This window comes from Ochlerotatus camptorhynchus, unplaced genomic scaffold (genome assembly GCF_037179485.1).
Source record: "Ochlerotatus camptorhynchus isolate MF236.1 unplaced genomic scaffold, CSIRO-AGI_Acam_v1.1 ptg000429l, whole genome shotgun sequence".
NCBI lineage: Eukaryota > Metazoa > Arthropoda > Insecta > Diptera > Culicidae > Ochlerotatus > Ochlerotatus camptorhynchus.
Window position 1 is genome coordinate 131105 of NW_027040915.1, and position 21826 is coordinate 152930.

A 21826-nucleotide genomic window follows, 5' to 3' on the forward strand; every position below is an offset into this window, starting at 1 on the left:
ATCAGTCATGATTCTTCAGAGTAAATTTTGAAAAATGTTGTAACTTTGGGTGAACTTTAACCTTTGAAGTAAGCTCCATTCAATACCTTTCAAATGGCCTAAAACGAACGAAAATTGAGCGTAAAATGACAGGGATATGAACATTTGCATGTTTTTTTTTAAGGTGACCCCAAACACTATATCACGGAATATAGGCTGTCGTGTGAACAAGTCTTTTTATTTCTCAAAGAGTCCTTTTTTAAGACACCTTTTTACACTAAATTAAGCACATCTGTCGAGTATTTAGGAAACGTTTTCTGGGTTCATTTCCATCTACATAAAACCCTTATCCCGGTTATATTATCCTCCTCAGTTATTGGTGACAGTAATTCTGTCATAACTACCCAATAAAATTCACCAGAATTTATGCACCTTTCATGGTGTTGTTCCTAGCCTGCTTTAATCCCACCATCAAACGCCAAGTGCCTCTAATCCATAACATGAAAGAAATATAATCCAACACTTCCCTAGTTCCATCTTTCCACTTTTATCACATAACGCTCATTTGTAGAATTTAGGACCCTGAGAAAAAACGACATCATTAAACAATGAAGAGATAGAACGCTATGGCTACCGTCTTTTATTTTTTTGATATCGTAATTACGCTCATCGTGGGAAATGATGGCCGCGAAAATAGTCTGTCGGTTGGGAAATAAATTATTTCATTCCTTTATTTGTCTCCCTGCAGATCTATTGCCTGCTGTGCGTGATATCGCAATACCAGGAGTACAAAGCAGGTCGGGGAGCCGCCGAGGACGATTCCTACACCAGTGTGAGTATTATTCAACTTTTTCTTTTTCTTTTTCTTTGCTTATAATGTACAATGAAGTAAGCTTAATAATCGACGAGTAAAACAAGCCAATTAAAATCTGACTGCAAACATACGTTAATTGGAAATTTAGATGCTACGATGGAATAATTTTGGTTCTAATTATGTTTTCACCGTCCTCTAACATAAGCCAATTGCCTACTAATGATGAATGAGGGGTGAGATTAATTTTGTCAATACTGTTGGATTGAGCTGTAGAACAAATTACAGCGGAAATGTCTCTAGAGACAACGCAAGTAACCACCCAGCCCGTTAATAGCCCGATAAAGGCCCTTTTTGAAATAAACGGCTGATATACGGCTTTCAATTTTTATATTAGCCTTATATCAGCACTATTTGCACTAGCGCGATTGATGGACGCTCCAACCACGTATTCGACCGCACTTTGTCGACAAACGTTAGCTCCAACTGACTGATCCCATGCAACTCCTTCGGCTTCCACGCTGTGACTTTGTTTTCAACAGTTTGCAGGTCACAGTTCAGCTGATCTGCCTCACAAACAGCACGGTAGACTTCGTGAGAATTCTAACTTTCTACGAAGTAAATTCGCAACCGGAAAACGGATAGCTTGGGGATGGCCCCGGCGTAATGTTTACCATCTATACTTCTCAGGCCAAAGTCACGAGCTTAAATCTCATCCCCGGACAAATCACGAATGACCCAAGACGGTTAATGTGACTCTAATTAAAAATTAAAAAAAAGTGCTTGTAGGGGAAATGACGGCTTTTGCAACCTCAAATTCGGCCATTCGATGTTCTGAAACATGGTGTATAGCATCTTGAAAAAATGACGAAGCATTTTTGACGAAGTACATATTTTTGACACATCTCACCTCCCTCCATTCACAAATGCTAAGTTTTGCTAGCTATCTCCTCATCCCTTCAGTAGCTCCTATCCAAGTTTACCAGCTATCAATCGAAATTAGAGCAGGTACCTTTGAATTTATCCAGAAAATCCCATCAGAAAACTCTGCAATTGTAAGACATTACAAAACACAAATTTACGATTCTGCAAACTTTCTGCCGCTCTGAACTTCTATTCAAGTAAAAAATATCTTCGATCGTTACAATTGACATAACGACGCATTAACAATTACACGCCTGGAATGCCAAGCTGCCCCACCGAATTATCAAAATACCCATCTGTGACAATGCAATTATCCATTATACAATATTAGGACATTCATATCATTTGTGTTCACACACACAGGCAATAAAATTCCAACTAACCGCTTTGCCATTTAGCCACACCCACCTACTAGACAAAAACAATCTTCTTCCAGCTAACACCGTACTTCACACAATTTACTGTTTTATGCTCTAATTAGTTAGGATTTCAGCGAATTGCTCTCAATAATCATCAATTTTTCGGTTCCTTTCTCGACTTTCCGCCATTCTCTCCCGCAGTCCGTTAACATCCAGTACAGTCCACCGGCAGCCACTTGCCTTCCCCCGGGGAAATCAATACTCAACCCAGTGATGTGTCCGCATACCAACTGTACCCTGATACCGGAGGAGACGCACGCCAACGGGGTTCTCCTGGGAGGTGAGTTATCCAAACAGCACAGCGATCTTTATTTGCTATGATTTTCCGTAAACAGAGTTGAACTAGAAACACGATCCTAACAACCATTCGTTTTCTCTTTCACACACACACACACACACACACATACATCAGGTACGGTGATTAAATCTTCTGCGGCCTTTAGTAGGCAGAACTCGCTGCTGCTGAAAAAGCACGTCAAATTCAATCCCACGGAGAAGGCCAAAGTTTGCTGCAGCGGTGTCATACATCCGGAAAATGTGATGCCGATGGAGGGAGGGAAAACCAACGGACATATGATGTCAATTGAAACGCTTCCTGGTAAGTTATTTGTGGAGATGCATCGGATATTCGGTTGAGAGGTGATAGTGTGAGTTGACATGTGGCATAAAATGTATAGAGTAGCTGAACCAGTTATGGCTATACGTTCCTATTATGGTGTGTTCCAATTATGGTCTACCGATATAATTGGAACACTCCATAAAAGGAACGTTGAGTAGTTCCAGGCCAAATAGGAAACAAAAAAGGAATTTTATACTCGACTTTTGTTTCTTTCATACAACGTAGTTTAACGCATCATTTATGTAACGCTATCGGCACGAAACGAAAATGAAAAAGAAGCACGATTACACGGTTAGAAAAAAGTACCCAAAATTAAGTTCTTTTCACTCATCTCGGCACTATAGTGCAGGAACCCAAAAGTAGGTAAAGCGGGTCAAAGTAATTTTCATTTACTTATGTGCAGTTCGTATGGAATTTTCCACTGGCTTTTTAACCAAAAGTATGTTAGTTGTACCCAACAGTAGGTAAATATGATTATACTCAACGTTGGGTTCCCACACTTTACTACGGTTGGGTGGTTTTGCTCCTCCGTTTTTGACAACATTAGAAGGAGAAAAGGAGACAAACTAGTCAAAAGTAGGTAAAAGTTAACTTTCCGTCGGGTACTTTTTTCTTACCGTGTAGAATGGAAGGCTGACTGTGGATTTTCTCTTCGTTGTTTTGCTTACCATAACCAGATAAATTAACCACATTAGGGTTTTTGATCTAATTTCCGTCCTGCTAAGCACAACCCATGCTTTACCTCTCTTTTCTAAACGAGTTTAAACAACAAGAATGGAATATTTCTGTCAAAGATAACTTCTAAATTTATTCACCTTTCCATACGAACCGTTAGATTTGATAAAGAGTCACAAATTGTTGAGATATTTTTTAAAATCTAATACTGCTTCCAGATTCTAAATTCATTCTACGAGTTTAAATTCCATCCTAACGCATTGAAACGCCATTAGATTGTCTTCGTCCTATGTTTTGAGAACAATGATTGTAAATATTCATACAGTGCACAGCAAAAAAATAATTTTGATTTCACGTCAAAGTGGATGCACTACAATCATGTCGAAAATATGGTGTAATATTACTTGCTAAAAAGGACAAAATTATCATTAATACAATGCATGAACTGACATTACGCTGCTTTTACTGCATTTGTTTATTTATGTGGTCATAAAAATTACATGAAATTTTCGACATGATTGTAGTGCATCCACTTTGATGTGATATCAAAATTATTTTTTTGCTGTGTGCGCTCTAATAGAATTTATGTTGTAGCTAATGAACAAACGCATCGAAACAAACCTATTATTGATTTGTGCATGGTGAAATCATTGATATTATTGATCTTTTCTGATCGATAGAAAGGAAATGGGCGATTACGATGAAGTAGTGCTCTACCCTACTTGTAATCTACAAGTGTTTTCACGTTAGAAATGCTTTAAATATTTATTTACGTTTTCCATCATATGCGTCATGAAACCTCAGTGATGTACGATGAAACCATGAAAGTCGAATGCTCTTTCACTCGTCCGCGTCACCAAAGCTTGAAAGAAAGACGAATGATTCCACGGAAGACAGAGAGACAATCGATTGAATATGTGTTTGTAGACACCGACCGAGATACTACAATGCTGCGAAGCTGCTCGATTTCAACAGAAAAAGAAAGCAGGCTCTTCGTCGCATCGATTTCATCGATTGAAGCTGGTATTGTGACGCCCTGCGTCTAACTGTAAACTGTAAACAATGAAAGCGATAAAAACAAACGAAGAGAAGAGGATTTTGGGAGGGCGCAAAATGATCCGCAGATAGGGTAGACCTTCCAGTCATTGTTATACGTTCCTATTCCCGAGCAGGAAAAAATAACTTATTAATACCAAATTCAGGTATGAAAATAGCATAACTGGCAACCTAATTACAGTATTAGTGAGGCTGACATAAGAGGTAAAATACCAATAATAATACCTCAGAAATGTTCTACGAATAACAAACAAATAAATAATTTAGTTAATACAATAACAGACAGATAACAGACGCTTCCCGAGCAGGAGAAAATAACTAATGAATACCTAATTCTGATCTTATACCTAAATTTGGTATTGACCAGCATGACATAAGAGGTAAAATATCAAAGAATAATACCGAAAAATTACATGCAAAACACTTTGAAAATAACAAAATTTGATATTTGGATACCAAAAGAATACCTGTGTGGTATTGCATTATCATAATTTGGTATTGGAATGGTATTGTTGGAACATTTTCTTATGTCTGGCTCATTCATACCAATTTAAGGTATCGAGATATTCGTTCCTGCTCGGGTTTTTTAGATGCCAGAATACCATAGTTTGTTATTTTTAAGGTCTTTTAATACCAATAAAATAACTCTTTTAGGTGTTATTGTCTAAAAACTGAGAGATCACAATTTGTGTTGCTATCGATTAGCTATTGGTTTCTGCTCGGGTTGTGGTGTGTTATAATAATCGCGTATGAGAATGCCATAGGCCATAATTGGAAAACACCTTAATAGAAAAGGATAGCCACAAATCTACCCTAAGTGGAAAATTCTGCTACGTGCCACCTACGAACGATCCCAGTGACACATCAACTGTTTCGAAAACCTGAAGGAGTGGAAACTGCTGACGTGTGACCTTCTGTGATTAGCGAGAAAGATTGCATTCGAGCAAATATTAGGATTAGAAATGCCTAAAAAAATGGCGTATTCAAAATTATTTATCACACTTAGTTTTTTTCTACCGAGCTCGGCTGTGCAAATCTCGGCAAAAAAGTTGTACTGAGATCTCAGCAAACATTTCATTTGTTTTCTGATATTCAACATAAACGATAAACATTATCCGAGACTCTGCAATCAAATGTCACTTTTGCTGACATCTCAGTGAAACTTTTTTTGCTGAGATTTGCACAGCCGAGCTCGGTAGAAAAAAACAAGTGTGAACAAATCATAACTCAATAACGTCATCACCAATCGCAATAAAGTCTGAGGCAAAGATATAGGGAACAATATTTTCATTTCAGGAAAAATATACACTGTAAAAAATCATGTACTTAGGGTAAATCCAATTTTTTTTTAAAGCATGCATAATAAACCACCACAATATTTTTTCGAAAAAATTATCAACTAAACAAAAAATCCTAGAAAAACATCTTTTGGTCAAACTTTTAAACTTTTTGTTAACACAATTTCTCGGGATGTTTTGCACAGCAAACTATTTTTTAAACTTTCAAAATGGTTTCCTAAGAAAAATTTGAAAAAATGTATAACCGGAAAGTTAATCTTTTTTTTACAAAACCACCTGTGATTTTTGTTATTGTTTGATTTGCTAAACTTTCATAAAAGTTTACATGTTTTATAAGCTTTTTAATTTTAAAATATTGAACAGGCTCATTTTTCGTTATTTAAGTTATAAACAGTTTTTCGGCAGTTTTTCCTAAAAATTACTAGAATGTTTACCGTGTTTATTTTTCCTAAAGAGAAAATATTTGTATCAAACGCTATTTCTATTGGAAGCGACGTTTTCAAGTTATGACTAGTTGAAAAATATTCAATTCCTATTCTGGATTATATTTATTTGCATGATTCAAAATGGCTGAACTGTGAATGATAAACCATAAAGAACAATTATGCAAAGTTTTACAGTCCGCATCGTGCTCTATTGCCTTGTGAATCTATTTGCTTTTTGCTTAAGTAAGTTTTACTGCTGCTGAAGCTACAACAAATTTAAACAGCACTCAATATTACCTACACATTTCTACCTTCACGGTGTGTTAACTTTATTTTTGAAAAATCTGCAAGTCTAATATGCACGTAGAGGCCTCCCACACTTGGATCCTACCTATCAACCTATGAACTTATGAACCGGGGACCAACGGTTTTTACTTCCCTTCCGAAGGAAGGCGTGATCAGAGATGTTATGCCTCAGAACATTCCGGTGGCGCCGACTGGGATTGAACCCAGGCCTGCTGGAGTGAGAGGTAATCACGCTCATCATTACACCACCGGCGCCGCTCTAAAAGAGGGGGTTAGTCTTGGGAAACAGGGGAGGCGGTAGGTTGCCTTTTCCTGCTGAAATATTACAAATGTTATTATCTTTTATTTGCAGGGAATAACTTTAGTGTGCAATTTAGCCACAGGTACACAGCAAAAAAATAATTTAGATATCACATCAAAGTGGATGCACTACAATCATGTCGAAAATTTCATGTAATTTTTATGACCACATAAATAAACAAATGCAGTAAAAGCAGCGTAAAGGGTGATACGGTCAAAATTTGGTCAATATCAACTTGACGTATTTCTTTCAATTTTGCATTTAAAAAACCTGAACACCCCTTATTTTGAAGGTGTGTGTGTGTAGAATGTTGCTCCTATTTTGATTTTGGATTTCACTCTTCAGTTGTCAAAATGCCGTCCAAGCAAGAAGAGCAGCGTATCAAAATTTTGCTCGCGCACCGCGAAAATCCGAGCTACTCGCACGCAAAGTTGGCAAAATCGCTAAAAGTTGCCAAATCAACCGTTACAAATGTAATTAAAGTGTTTGGGGAACGTTTGTCGACAGCCAGGAAGTCTGGATCGGGGGGAAATCGAAAACCAGAAGCCGCTGAGATGACAAAGAGAGTTGCCGGTAGTTTCAAGCGAAACCCTAACCTCTCTCTCCGAGATGCCGCAAATAAGCTGGGTGTATCGTCTACAACCGTGCATCGAGCCAAAAAACGAGCCGGACTATCGACTTATAAGAAGGTAGTGACTCCAAATCGCGATGATAAACAAAATACGACGGCCAAAGCGCGATCCCGGAGGCTGTACACGACGATGCTGACGAAGTTTGACTGCGTGGTAATGGACGACGAAACCTACGTCAAAGCCGACTACAAGCAGCTTCCGGGACAGGAGTTTTATACGGCAAAAGGAAGGGGAAAGGTAGCAGATGTTTTCAAGCACATGAAACTGTCAAAGTTCCGAGGGGGGTGACTCTATCTAATATGCAGGAAAATTTTTGCTTTGCTGTTGTTAGATGCACTCGCGCTTAATAGATAGAAACACGATTGATTATGATTTTGAAGATTTCCTGCAAAAAGATGGAGAGCGATGCGAGTAGATGGGTTTAGATGCAAGAGATAAAAAAAGATTATTCGTAAATTGATTCGCTAGTGTGAGATTTTTCGACTATTTAAAATCGAGATTTAGATGTGTCGCACCCCTCGCAAAGTTTGCAAAGAAATATCTGGTTTGGCAAGCCATCTGTACCTGTGGCTTGAAAAGCAGCATTTTCATAGCTTCCGGGACTGTCAACCAAGAAATTTACGTGAAAGAGTGTTTGAATAAACGTCTGCTGCCTTTCCTGAAGAAACACGGTTGTTCCGTACTGTTTTGGCCGGATTTGGCATCTTGCCATTACGGTAAAAAGGCCATGGAGTGGTACGCCGCCAACAACGTGCAGGTGGTTCCCAAGGACAAGAACCCTCCCAACACGCCAGAGCTCCGCCCGATTGAGAAATACTGGGCTATTGTCAAGCGGAACCTAAAGAAGACCAAAAAACTGCTAAGGGCGAGCAGCAGTTCAAGGCAAACTGGCTTTCTGCGGCGAAGAAGGTGGACAAGGTGGTGGCTGTACAAAATCTGATGGCAGGGGTCAAGCGTAAGGCCCGGCAATTCGGATTTGGAAAAGCGGAAGCCTAACTGAATATTTTTCCTGAATTTTATACTAATTGAACTTGAAAAAGAAATGTAATTTGATTTTTTAAATAAACGATTTCACCGATTTACACGCGTTTTCCCTTGACCAAATTTTGACCGTATCACCCTTTAATGTCAGTTCATGCATTGTATTAATGATAATTTTGTCCTTTTTAGCAAGTAATATTACATCATATTTTTGACTTGATTGTAGTGCATCCACTTTGACGTGATATCAAAATTATTTTTATGCTGTGTATGCAGTGTTTCAATTTAACGTGTTTGTTTTTGTTTTTAAATTCGACAAGTTCAATCGGGATCGACTTGACAAATCCAGACCGCTTTTTAGACATGTAGTTGGTTATAAAAGTGCTAAAATGAAACCACGAAATCGCGAAGAAACTCAGGACATATTTTGTATTTTATGCTCAAAGAAGACTAATTTACGAAAACTAAACGAAAAATCGATTTGCCTAATTGCACGCAAATCGAATCAAAAATAAAAGTCATTTGAAATGCTAGCTTCTAGCAAGGGTTGCAAGATAATTTAGGAACAAATCCCTGCTGCCGAATTGTATTTTGTTTTCTCCGCCTATCTCTCCCTCTGAGTATTTCTAGTATAAACATAGTAAACGTGTTTCAACGAGGAGTGGAATGAAGTGTCAATGTGACGCATGTACAGCTGCTTGTGTAACATTGCCAAATCTAGGTGGCTTATGACTTCATTCCAAATTTCTGGAACTTCTGTAAGAATATCTCCTAAAAATAATCCAGGGCCGATGGAGCCTCGCTCGCGAGTTTGAAATGAGCCGAGCGTAGCTTTTTTCTGAGGAGTAGAATGCCTACTACCAAATCATTCCACTGAGCTACAGAACGTATGAGCGAAGGTGAATAAAATGAGAGTGAGGTTAGCTGCCATTCATGTTCATGTTTTCTATCTGAGCTCTGAGCTTCTTGTGTGGAACAAAAAAGTCATCCGGAGTCTAGAAAAGCGCACCCCACGTCAAACCATCCTCTCGCTGAAGTTCACTCTCGCTCTCTCTCGAGGAGTTTTTGTTTACTTCTTCCATATTCCTGCCGTCACTCACTCGCTAGCTGTGAGTTTGAGGAGTTTAAGCAAGCCTGAAATAATCCCATGGTTAGTATCAAAATCAAATACGTACAGAGTACACACTTAGAAATACCTAATCTTACACGTGACGGAATCCATCTTTGACATAAAGGATGAGACTTAAACAACTTACCTTACCTTACCAATCAGGCTAAGGCCTTGTTGTGCTCTGCTGTCCGAAGAAGTCGTCTCCATTCTACTCGATCCATGGCCACACTTCGCCAGCCTCGTAGTCTGCGAAGGGTCCGCAGGTCGCCTTCTACTTGGTCGATCCACCTTGCCCGCTGCGCGCCTCTTCTTCTTATTCCTGTTGGGTCGCTTTCTAGAACCATTGACACTGGGTCGTCGTGCAGCATTCTAACGACGTGCCCAGCCCACCGTAGTCGCCCAATTTTTGTAATGTGGACGATGGATGGTTCTCCCAGCAGCTGGCAGGCATGGAAAATCATTTGCATTCATTTCGTGCATTCATTTACATTCATTTGCCTTTATTTTTTTTCTTCAACAGCATTCCTCAAAATTATTTAAAGAGTTTTGTAGGTTTTGTTATTAGCTACAACTTTTGCTAACAAGTCAAATCCGTATCTCTTATGCATGACGAACCAGAGCAAACAGAAGCCACTAGTGTTTTTCAGTGAATGTATTTTACATTCACTGAAAAACAGTAACAAGTTTTGCCCGCTCTAGTTCGTGATGCATAAGAGATACAGATTTGAGTTATGACGAAAAGTTGCAGTTAATAACAAAACCTACAAAAGCTCTATACATCATTTTGCAGAATGCTGTCGATGAAAAAAGTTAGAGGCAAATGAATGTAAATGAATGTATGAAATGAATGCAAATGATTTTCCATGCCTGGCAGCTGGTGCAATTTGTGGCTCATTCGCCTCCTCCACGTTCCGTCATCCATCTGCACTCTACCGTAGATGGTACGAAACACTCCGTTCGAAAACACCAAAAGCGTTGGTCCTCCACGAGCATAGTCCAGGTCTCGTGGCCGTAGAGAACCACCGGTCTAATCAGCGTCTTGTAGACAGTCAACTTCGTGCGACGGCGAATTTTATTCGATCGGAGCGTCCTCCGGAGTCCAAAGTAAGCACGGTTCCCTGCCATAATGCGACTTTGAATTTCTCTGCTGGTATCATTTTCAGCGGTCACCAGTGAGCCCAAATACACGAACTCATCGACCACCTCGATTTCGTCCCCGTCAATCTGAACTAGGGGTGGGAGGCTAACATTGTCTTCCCTAGAACCTCTTCCTTTCATGTATTTTGTCTTTGATGCGTTGATAGCAAGTCCAATCCACCTAGCTTCAGCCTTCAGTCTGATGTACGTTTCCGCCATCATTTAAAAGTTCCGTGCCATGATGTCGATGTCATCGGCGAAGCCAAGAAGCTAGATGAACTTTCTGAAGATCGTGCCACTCGTGTCCTTGCTCTTCTGATCACACCTTCTAACGCGATGTTGAATAGCAGACACGAAAGTCCATCACCTTGCCGTAAACCCTTCCGAGATTCAAAGGGACTCGAGAGTGTCCCCGATACTCCAACAACGCACATCACTCGATCCATCGTCGCCTTGACTAATCGCGTCAGTTTATCCAGAAATCCGTACTCGTGCATAATCTGCCATAGCTGATCTCGACCGATTGTGTGCAGATTTGAAATCGATGAACAAATGATGTGTGGGCACGTTGTATTCGCGGCATTTCTGCAGAACCTGCCGAATCGCAAAATATTGGTCCGTGGTAGTGCGGGCACCCATGAATTCCACCTGGTATTGCCCCACGAACTCTCTTGCAAATGGTGACAGGCGGCGGCATAGAATTTGGGAGAGTACCTTGTAGGCGGCGCTCAGCAGTGTGATCGCGCGGTAGTTGCAGCAATCCAACTTGTCGCTCTTCCTTTAGATTGGGCATACGACACCTTCCATCTACTCCTCTGGTAATATCTCCTCCTCCCAAATATTGGCAATTACCCAGTGCAACGCTCTAGCCAGTGCTTCACCACCTTATTTTAATAGCTCACTTGGTAGTTGATCTACACCAGTTGCTTTGTTGTTCTTTAGCCGACCGATCTCCTCCTCAACTTCTTGAAGATCAGGGGCCGGTAGCCTGTCGTCTTCTGCGCGTGCTCCAAGGTCTGTTGCCGTGCCACCTTCGTTTTCTGCTGCTTCACCGTTGAGGTGCTCGTCATAGTACTGCTTCCACCTCTCAATCACCTCACACTCGTTCGTGAGAAGGTTACCGTCCAAGTCCTTGCACATATCGGCTTGCGGCACGTAGCATTTGCGTGAACTATTTAGTTTCTCGTAGAACTCCCGTGTGTCGTTTACGCAGTACAGATTTTCCATCGCCTCGCGATCTCGGTCTTCCTGCTGACGCTTCTTCCTTCGGAAAACCGAGTTTTGTCTGTTCCGCGCTTGTCTGTATCGCTCCACATTCAATCTCGTGCATTCTTCTCCTCTACTAACAGTTTGCATTAGCCGTCAAACCAGTCATTTATTCGGTCCGGGATTGCAGTACCTAGTGCCGCTGCAGCAGTACTACCTATGGCAGAACGGATGTCCCTCCAGCCATCTTCAAGAGAAGTTGCATCAAGCTGCTCTTCCGTGGGTAGTGCAACTTTCAGCTGATGCGCGTAGTGCTGGGCAACTTCGGCGTCCCGTAGCTGCTCAACAGACTTAAAGAAACAAGTAATATAAAATTAAGTGCTCTGACTTAAGAGACTGAAAAGTTCGAAAGTACGTTTGATTGAACTGAATTTCACGTCTATTATGACTCAATTTTATGTCAAAATTAACGCTTGTATATGTCAGTCTCAGAGCAGCTAAATTTACATCAGGTTTACGCGTTCGTTGAATATTCCTCGTTAAAGAGATGTAATTTTCCATGAATGAAAAAAGTAACATGTAAATTTATGGACACGTGTAAAATTATGCTAAATGTCGCGTTAATTGTGTGTACGCTAGATATAGCGTAAATTACATGTTTTTTTTTTTCGAAATGTGTGATTACGAGAATTTAAACTGTTGCTGCGTATGTTGTTCCTTGTGTTAGAATAATTTCGTGCTGCATTTTGTTTTCTTTGCCTTCTAGCTTTTTCAGACTGTTTTTTGTTGATTTACATCTATATCATACGGAAGCCTCTAAGTGTGTGGCTTTTTTAGCTAATTTTACACGTGACGGAATCCACCTTTGACATAAAATATGAGACGTAAACAGACATGTCATGTAACATTAAGTGCTCTGAGACTGAAAAGTTCGTTGCTCGACGAAAAATACGTTTGATTGAGCTATATTTCACGTCTGTTATGACTCAAATTTATGTCAAAGTTGACGCTCGTATGTGTCACTCTCAGAGCACCTAAATTTACATGAATTTTTCTAAGTGTGCAATCAACGTAATAGTACCCAAGCAGTGACAACTATTTCATCAGTATTCGTCGAGCCACCGAGATGCACGCCTGCAAGCTTCATGGAAGCCTCTAAAAGGGTGTTTACACTTATTCTATTTCACTAGAGCTAATGAGCCAGCTGCTAGCAAAAAATCTCATCAGCATAATGTAAATTCAATCAACGAAGATCCATGTAACGCGAGTAATGACCATTTTAGGATTGCAATAATCAAGATTTGATTTGACCTAGAAATTGCATTTTATTTAAATAGTTTACTTCCATACACATACACACTTAGAAATACCTAATCTTACACGTGACGGAATTCATCTTTGACATAAAGGATGAGACGTAAACAAACATGTCATGTAAAATAAAGTGCTCCGAGACTGAAAAGTTCGAAAGTACGTTTGATTGAGTTGAATTTCACGTCTATTATGATTCAATTTTATGTCAAAATTGACGCTCGTATATGTCAGTCTCAGAGCACCTAAATTTACATCAATTTTTCTAAGTGTGTATCTCTACAATACAAAGATAAAGCAATATTGTTTATCTATACTGCTAATGAATCAATTCGTGAATCGACAAAGCTACGCTAACTTTTCTTACAAACCTTTGTTGCTTCCTTACTCTGTACTCATTCGATTTTGAACCTGCACAGAAAAAAATTCGGAATTTTAACTATCGCATAAAATGTCCCTTCGTTTAATTTTGAGCTATACTTGGCATAAACAGCAAAATCGTTTGCAAGCTTGCAAACAATATTGCTAATTTATGCGATATTGCGCTTAAATTTACACGAAATGTCGCGTAAATTTATGCCAAATCTAGCGTTAATTGTATGTGCGCTATATCTCGCAGAAATTAACATGATTTTTTCGTACGGTGTGACTATGGGATTATTTTTGGCAGATATTCTTACTGCAGTTCCAGAAATTTGGAATGAGGTCATGTGGTCTTCAAAATCATCGATAATGTTCAATGTGCCTTCGGAGAGACGGACTTGATCGGCATAGGCCTATGTCTGTAATGAAATAAAATAGTTAACTTTTATCAGAGGATGCATTTGTTTGTGTTGAAGCAACTTACCAACAGATATCATCAAGTGGCCAGATGAATCAATTTTTGTGTTATTAATGCGTGTTCCAGTCTATAACCAACTTCTTTTGAAAATAACATCACCGATGAACCAATCGAATCAAAACGCGTACGAAAAATGGCTGACTTTTTTTCTGCTTCCTAGTAGGCACATTCGGCACGTCAATATTCGGACAAAAGACATTTCGGAGACATTTTTAATGATGTCGTGTAATTTGAAATGATTTTAATTTTTCGCATCATGTGGGCGATTTGTTGCATAAAATTATACTACACACGTAGATATAAATAATTTTACACGTGATGGAATCCACTTTTGACTTAAAAGATTAGACGTAAACAAATATGTCATGTAAAATTACGCTCCGAGACTGAAAAGTTCTTTACTCGACGAAAAGTACGTTTGATTAAGCTGAACTTTGCGTCTATTATTACTCAATTTAATGTCAAAATTGACGATCGTATATGTCAGTCTCAGAGCTCCTAAATTTACATGAATTTTTCTAAGTGTGTAGGGATAGAATTACGCTTGCTGATAATTTTTAAATAACACACTTAGAAAAATTGATGTAAATTTAAGTACTTTGAGACTGACGCTCGTATACGTCAATTATGACATAAAATTTAGTCATAATAGACGTGAATGACATGTTTGTTTACGTCTCATCCTTTATGTCAAAGATGGATTCCGTCACGTGTAAGATTAGGTATTTCTAAGTGTGTACGCTCGAGTTAAAATTCATTATTTTTTGCAGTGCATTAGCCGTCGTAATTTGTTTGCGTTGTAATCCGACCAGTCATCAGCGTTTTGCTCATCGTTTAGCTCTTCCAGTAAACTGGATATCACTTCGTCTAGAAAGTCAGGCGTATTAAGTGTGACACAGTTAATTTGGTTTTCGATGTTGTCAATACTCGCCGCTATCGATTTCAGCTCTTCTAAAGCGCCCATTACACATATAAATATATTGACAATAAATTGACATACTGACAATATTTTTGAAAAAGGTGATATTGAAGACGATGATTGAAGACAAGTATTGACGAAACGCTTATTTTAATTTCACTTTGTCAATACTCAGAATGAATTGACAAAAAACCGTCAATTTTGCAATCAATATCATCAATATACGAATATTGACAACATTAATGGCAATACGTTAGAAGCCTTCTTATCTCAATGTATTAAAGTCAATATTATCTGTCTCAATTTCCCCACACAAGAAACATGGATCAGCGAAAGAAAGTGTGTTTAGAGTTAATGTTTGAATTCGGGTCCAAACAGAAACGATTGCTGGACCTGTATGTATAGAAAATACTAGCTACACACTGAATTCGGATCACCCGAAGTTTTACCGGGTTTTTGAACAGCTGAAAAAGTTGGTAAAATTTCTTATGACCTCGAAGGAAATCAATAAAACCGACAAATTTGATTTGTATCATTAAATGGAGTTAGTCCATACATTTTCGAAATAAATTTCCAAACTTTTAATTTTTTCACTGATTTGTAAACTTTTACCGAACAGTTCCGTAGTTAAAAAAATACCAAACAGCGGAGTTCTGGCTTAGAAGATATACATAGAAACCCATTTTCACCCAACATTTACTTATACTTGTACATTTTATATTATTTTTTTAGGATTTTTAGAATAAATAGTGTTTAATAATGATCTATTCCAGGTCTATTCTTAAGTTCTCATATAAATTTAAAAGAATTTGTTTACAGAATGATGTAAGAACTAGGTGATTGATTATAGCTTCCAATTTTATTTTTGATATGACAGTTAGGACAGTAATGTTTACCTAATGTTATCCATACATATCCAGTATTTTATGATCACTTATGACCGCCACAATCTGGCAGAGTTTCTGGTAGGGAACATAAGATTTGAAGTTTGGCTTGTGGCGTTTGACGTGTAAACGATCAAATTTGAACGTTTACACGTCAAACGACACAACCCAAACGTCAAATCATATATTCCCTACCAAAAACTCTGCCAGATTGTGGCGGCCATAAGCACTCGTAAAATGCTGGATAATGCTTATTTTTATCATAATGATACACAAGTTTTACCATGTATTAACTAATGATCAGAAGACGTGCAAGAAAGTTAATTTAGGTCATATAAACTGTATTAATGGCCACACATATAGTTTATTAATTAACATAGGAAGTACCGTGAACGTGAGCTGTAATTCCGCGGCTTGTCATTCAAATACCAAATTGGAATATCAAATATTGTAACTGTTTGACAGGACACAGAAAATGCACAGGACCACAGATCACATGACATGTACTTCCAAATTGTTCGAATTTAATCAAATCGATTGTCGAGTGCACGGAATTACTACATTTGAATAACCCACGCTCACGGTACGCAGTTTCCCAAATAGAAACTATCATGTTGATGTTTTGGTAAACACTCATAAATGAAAATCATGCGTATAATAATTAATTTACGTTACGTAAAGGGTGTCCACGATGAAATTGCCACACTATGAAATTGCTCTAACTTTTCAACCGTTAGGTAGAATTTAATGAAAATTTGGGTGGATTTAGTTCATAGTGCATTATTTACATCCTGCAAGTTTTAAAGTCCTGTGATCAAAACTCGCGGGAATGGAGTCGAAAGAACAGCTCGTGCGTGATAAAATCTTGCGCATTCATCACGGGAACAAAGATCTCTCGCATCGTTCCATCGCTAAAACGTTGGGAATCGCGAATTTAACGGTGTCGCGAGTGATTAAGCGGTTCGAGGAACGGTTGACCACCGATCGGAAGCCCAGAAGTGAAGGAAAAAGTATTCCGTACAACACCAAAAATCACAACCGCGTAGTTGGGGCCTTCAACCGAAATCCGAACGCCTCCGTTAGGGATGTGGCTAAGAAGCTGCACCTAAGCCGAAGTTTTGTCCAGAAGGCCAAAACTAAGTCTGGGCTTCGAACGTTCAAGGTACAAAAGGCCCTTAATCGCGACGAGAAGCAGAACAAGTCCGCCAAAACCCGTGCCAGGCAGTTGTACCTCAACATGCTGACGAAAGTTGAATGCTGCATCATGGACGACGAAACATATGTGAAGGCCGACTTCAAACAGATCCCCGGCAACCTGTTTTTCACGGCCAAGGATAAGTTCAGCGTTCCGGAGCATGTCCGCACTCAGAAGATGTCCAAATTTGCGAAGAAATTCCTGGTTTGGCAAGCCATCTGCACGTGCGGGAAGCGGAGTGCACCTTTCGTGACCCAGGACACGATGAACGGACAGGTGTACATAAAAGAGTGCCTCCAGAAGCGGCTGCTTCCTCTCCTGAAGGCCCACAACGTCCCAACAATCTTCTGGCCGGATTTGGCCTCATGCCACTACTCCAAGGACGTGCTGAAGTGGTATGCGGACAATAAGGTCAATTTCGTGCCGAAAATGTTCAACCCTCCCAACACTCCGGAGCTCCACCCCATCGAGAAGTACTGGGCGATTATGAAGCAGCACCTTCTTAAACGACCTAAGGTAGTGAAGACAGTCGAGGAACTGAAGAAAGTATGGGTTTACATGCAAAAAACGGTTGATTCACAGGTTGTGCAGAATCTTATGGCCGGGGTTAAGGCCAAGGTGCGGGCATTTGCGTATGGACTGTAAATAAAATACGAGTAAAATGGTAAAATGAAGTTTAATAGTTATTTCTCAATCCCTGAAAATTTGATGGCAATCGGATGAAAACTCGAATTTTGCGAATCAATTTTGTGTGTGGCAATTTCATCGTGGACACCCTTTATAGGTATGTGAAACGCTGGTAGTATTTATTTTATTTTCAAGTAAAAAAAAATAACATGATTATGCTTTCAAAGTGTTTTTTATGTTACTTCATACGCGAAGTTAACGATTTTCAGAGTTGGTTGGAAATGCTAACATGAAGCTTTAGTGTGATGATTTATTAGCTAGAGAATGATCTTTAGAAGAGGGTAGGTGGATAGTTCCGTTAGAGTACGGCAGTATGAAAATTGAATAGAAGTTGAAAATGAGCGAAGGGCCATTAAAGCGACAGTTTTCAAGATAGACGCACATTTTTGCCTAGCCCGTACGATGTACGCGGAGACTTGAAGTATGTCTCCAAGTCCACAGGCAAAAATGTGCGTCCCTCATGTTGCTCATAAACTGACTGCGGCTGTGGAATAGTTCTAGCGACGTTTTCATCACTACCTAAAGCCCCACGTTGCGAGAGCATTTCCAGTCGATGGTGTGTGTAATGATTATGCTTGTGAGAAAATGTGCATTCATATAAACAAAGCCTGGGTGATCGGTGACTGAAAAAAGATACATTTTTTATTTAGTTTGAAATCGATTTTATATCACACACGAAGATTTAAACAAATGGCAACACTGCATCCCTCGCTGCATGCACGAAGGTGCTTTGTGAGTCAGTCGATCTAAATGACGTACGTGCTCCCTCCTCTAGGGAGGGGAAGAATATTGACGAAGTGAAATAAATACAAATAACTTTTTCAACAATACTCGTCAGCAATCCATCGTCATCAATATTACCTTTTCAATAATATTGTCAGTATGTCAATTTATTGTCAATATATTGATCCGTGCAACGAGCGCTTAAGCGTGTTATCATTCATGTTGTATATATTTATGCATTGATAATGTTGTAAGGAAAATTGACAATACGATGTTTGTCAATAAATTGACATGTGTAATGGGCGCTTAATACAATACCTAACCCTAGCATAGGGTTTTGTTGCATTGCAACAGTAGAGCCACAGACAAACAGACATAACACATTGCATAATTCTCACTGTAAAACATGGTAGCTAAAACATTACCGCCATCTGTTGAGCACACTGTGCTGGGTAGTACGCTGAACAGATGGCGGTAGTGTGTAAACGTCATACGCAAGGGAATTGACTATCCGCGCCGCAGGTGGCGGTACTACCAACTACGATACTTTTATATTGTCCGTTAAATGCTTGTTCGATGAACAACATGCGAGTGTTATGTCTGTTTGTCTGTGGTAGAGCACAGGTCAGAAGTTATATTGCTGATATTTTTCAGCTCGTCCTTGAGATGTTTTAGGTCTTCGGAAATGCGGAATTTGAATCCTCTCCAACTGAAAAGATTGGTAAAAAGAGATTATCAACCCGATTCGTACCTTCCTCAAAGTTGTCCTTGCTCGCTTTTCACTCTCTAAATACAATTTCCACACTGCCGTACTCTAACGGAGGTAATGTGGTTTTAAACGTTGCCAGTAGAATCGCTGCTTTCAGCTGCCGTCAGCTGTTTTTTTATATCGAGTAAAGCATCGAGGAACCGGTCAATCACTTCATGCATAATGTCAGCATTATCAGCACATATCAAGAACAACATGTGAAAAGGGCATAGAAGCTTTTTGTAAACAAACCTTCTTATGAACTTTTCTCGCCACGCATATGACACCAACGCAAACCATCAACATCACCGGTTAGAGGAAACTATTCCCTTCCCGATGATGTTGTTGATTTGCGTGGATGACCCTCGGTTGGTGAGAAATAGGACGAGGTGTTAATTGTCTTGTCTCTCTTGCGAAGTGAGCTCAGGCACAGGTACAGATAATTTATTTATTTATTCGACAATCAATCAAATCGTATACTGCATATTAACATTAGGAATTATGTTCTATGACTTTGCAGGGTTCTGAAATATATTTTCAATTCTGTTGAGGGCATATTCAGGTCAATCATTTCACAATGATGATTAGAAACAGTCATCATCTGATTTACCGGTCCAAATTCAGCGTAATTGGTACGATGGCGATCTACTGCAAACAAGTAGTATCGATTGCGTAATTGTCGGGAAGGTGCATACAAATGTAATCTTGACAATAGATCAGCTTTGTCAATGCGTTGCGAAATGATATTGTTTAATAAAGAATTGTTTGCGTAATTTAAATGTTAGAATGCTGATCAACAAGCAACGTGCTTCATATGACGGGAGAGGAAAAGCCGTTCAATCTAACTTACGTAGCAGCACATTTCCACATGCCGAAGTCAGCGGAAAATCCACAGCACATTTTAACGGCGTTCAAAAAAACACTGATTGACGACCGATATGATTTCATAGCACATTTTGCGATTTCATGAACAAAAATCTCAAGAAGTTTATAGATCCGTACATTTCAGAGATTAATTGGTTTCCCATAGCAAACAACAAGTAGCTATTTTTTTTTACTTTTTCTTGTGAAATTGAAAAGCTTAATGCGAAAATGAATGGTAGCATGAATTTAATTAAATAAAAAACATGATTTGTAAAACCAAGATTTTTTTAATTATTGATCCGGGAAAATCTGGAACTTTAAAATGAAAATTCGCTTTCCACACTGAAGTGTTTCTTTTCTCTATACACCTGACCTGGCATCCCTGATTGGTTGGCATAGAAAGCTCTCAATTAATAATTGTGTATGTGCTGTAAAGAACACTAAGTTGATAGCAGGCGAAAGCTCGTTTAAGAGCGTCAAAGCCAGATAGAAGACGAACATAAACATTGACTCGGGTAACCATGGGGTGCTCTTCAGAAGATCGTTATTATCTAAAAATGGTCAGCTCATTAAATTTATCCTAGCGATTTTTTTTTTCGATAGCATTTGAATTTCAGCATCAAGAATTAATTTGAGTCTGTGACATGAATACGTTTCCTGTGAATTATGGAACGTCCGAAACATCCTCAAAAATGGTCAATTAACAAAATTAAAGTATTTATAGTTAATCATTCATCTTAAATTCAAAACTGTAAGAAAAACTTTCATTCCCCGGATGGATGTCAAGGATAAAAAAAGTCGGATCGCTCGTCACCGCTTGTGGAACTTATTCAACTACACCAGGACTTTTCATCCGCTCCCTCATAGTGCATCCATCCCGATGGCACCAGAGAGGACATCAACCTCAGGCGCTGGATTTATGCTAATGAATTTAACAACTTTTTGCCACGTGCGACGCGATTAAAAAAAACCTTTCAAATTACATGATTCCTTTTTTATTAATCTATCTTCTCATCCTGTTCGCCACCAGAGTACAGCGAGGAAATCCTTTCGTGGAAAGAACAAAAAATGGCTGCTAAACATTGTAATCCCACGGAAAAGTAGAAAAAATGGATACCACCGAAATGGAACCGACACCATGCAGCGCAGTTGATGAGTTGCCGTCTTCTTGCTGTTTTTTTCATTTCCCAGGGATGCCCGACGGACGGTTTCCTTTTGTCGTTTGCCGTCGATTTGGTGTGTTTTATGGTGCATTTAAAATGTATGTAATTAATTATGGTTTTCACTGAGCCATCCAAGCACGTTACATGTTCATTGTTTGCCGAAACGTCGAGCATCCCTCACAGCCCGTTTGGCAAAAAAAAAACACGCAGACGCACTTGAACTGTTGAGCAATTGAATCAAGTGTAAGCTAAGTTAGGAAAGAAAAGTCAAAATTGTACTCACTTTCACTCTTTTTGGTACCCTATCCATCATTCCGACGAACATCGTTAGATATTTTAATTGGGATTGAAACGCTAGAAAGGCTAGGTGAGTTGCAATAAAACACAAGAGGAATTTTGAAGAGGAATGAACTTCATAACTACTAAGGACAAGGTATTCGCACGATGAAGAGGATCAGAGGTTGGGCTACTTCTTTTTAAAATTAATAAAAGCTATCTCTAGTGCATGACATACATACATACCGATACAGATCTTAGCATTACAGTTGACGAACAGACAGAGACCCCGACACGAGCAAAGTCACGTGAATGGTATTTCATTTTGTTTACAG

The 21826-nt window shown here is 39.1% G+C and overlaps 1 protein-coding gene across 1 annotated transcript in view; it reads left to right on the forward strand.

Annotated features, from left to right (window-relative positions):
* LOC135711283 (uncharacterized) overlaps nt 1-21254 on the forward strand; it is a 47804-nt gene extending 26550 nt beyond the window's left edge. The window contains exons 6-9 of the mRNA XM_065234088.1: nt 728-811; nt 2275-2413; nt 2546-2731; nt 21083-21254. Of these exons, the coding sequence (XP_065090160.1) occupies nt 728-811; nt 2275-2413; nt 2546-2731; nt 21083-21156 (483 nt within the window). The 3' untranslated portion in view covers nt 21157-21254. The remainder of the gene's footprint in view (nt 1-727; nt 812-2274; nt 2414-2545; nt 2732-21082) is intronic.
* Nucleotides 21255-21826: the final 572 nt, after the last annotated feature.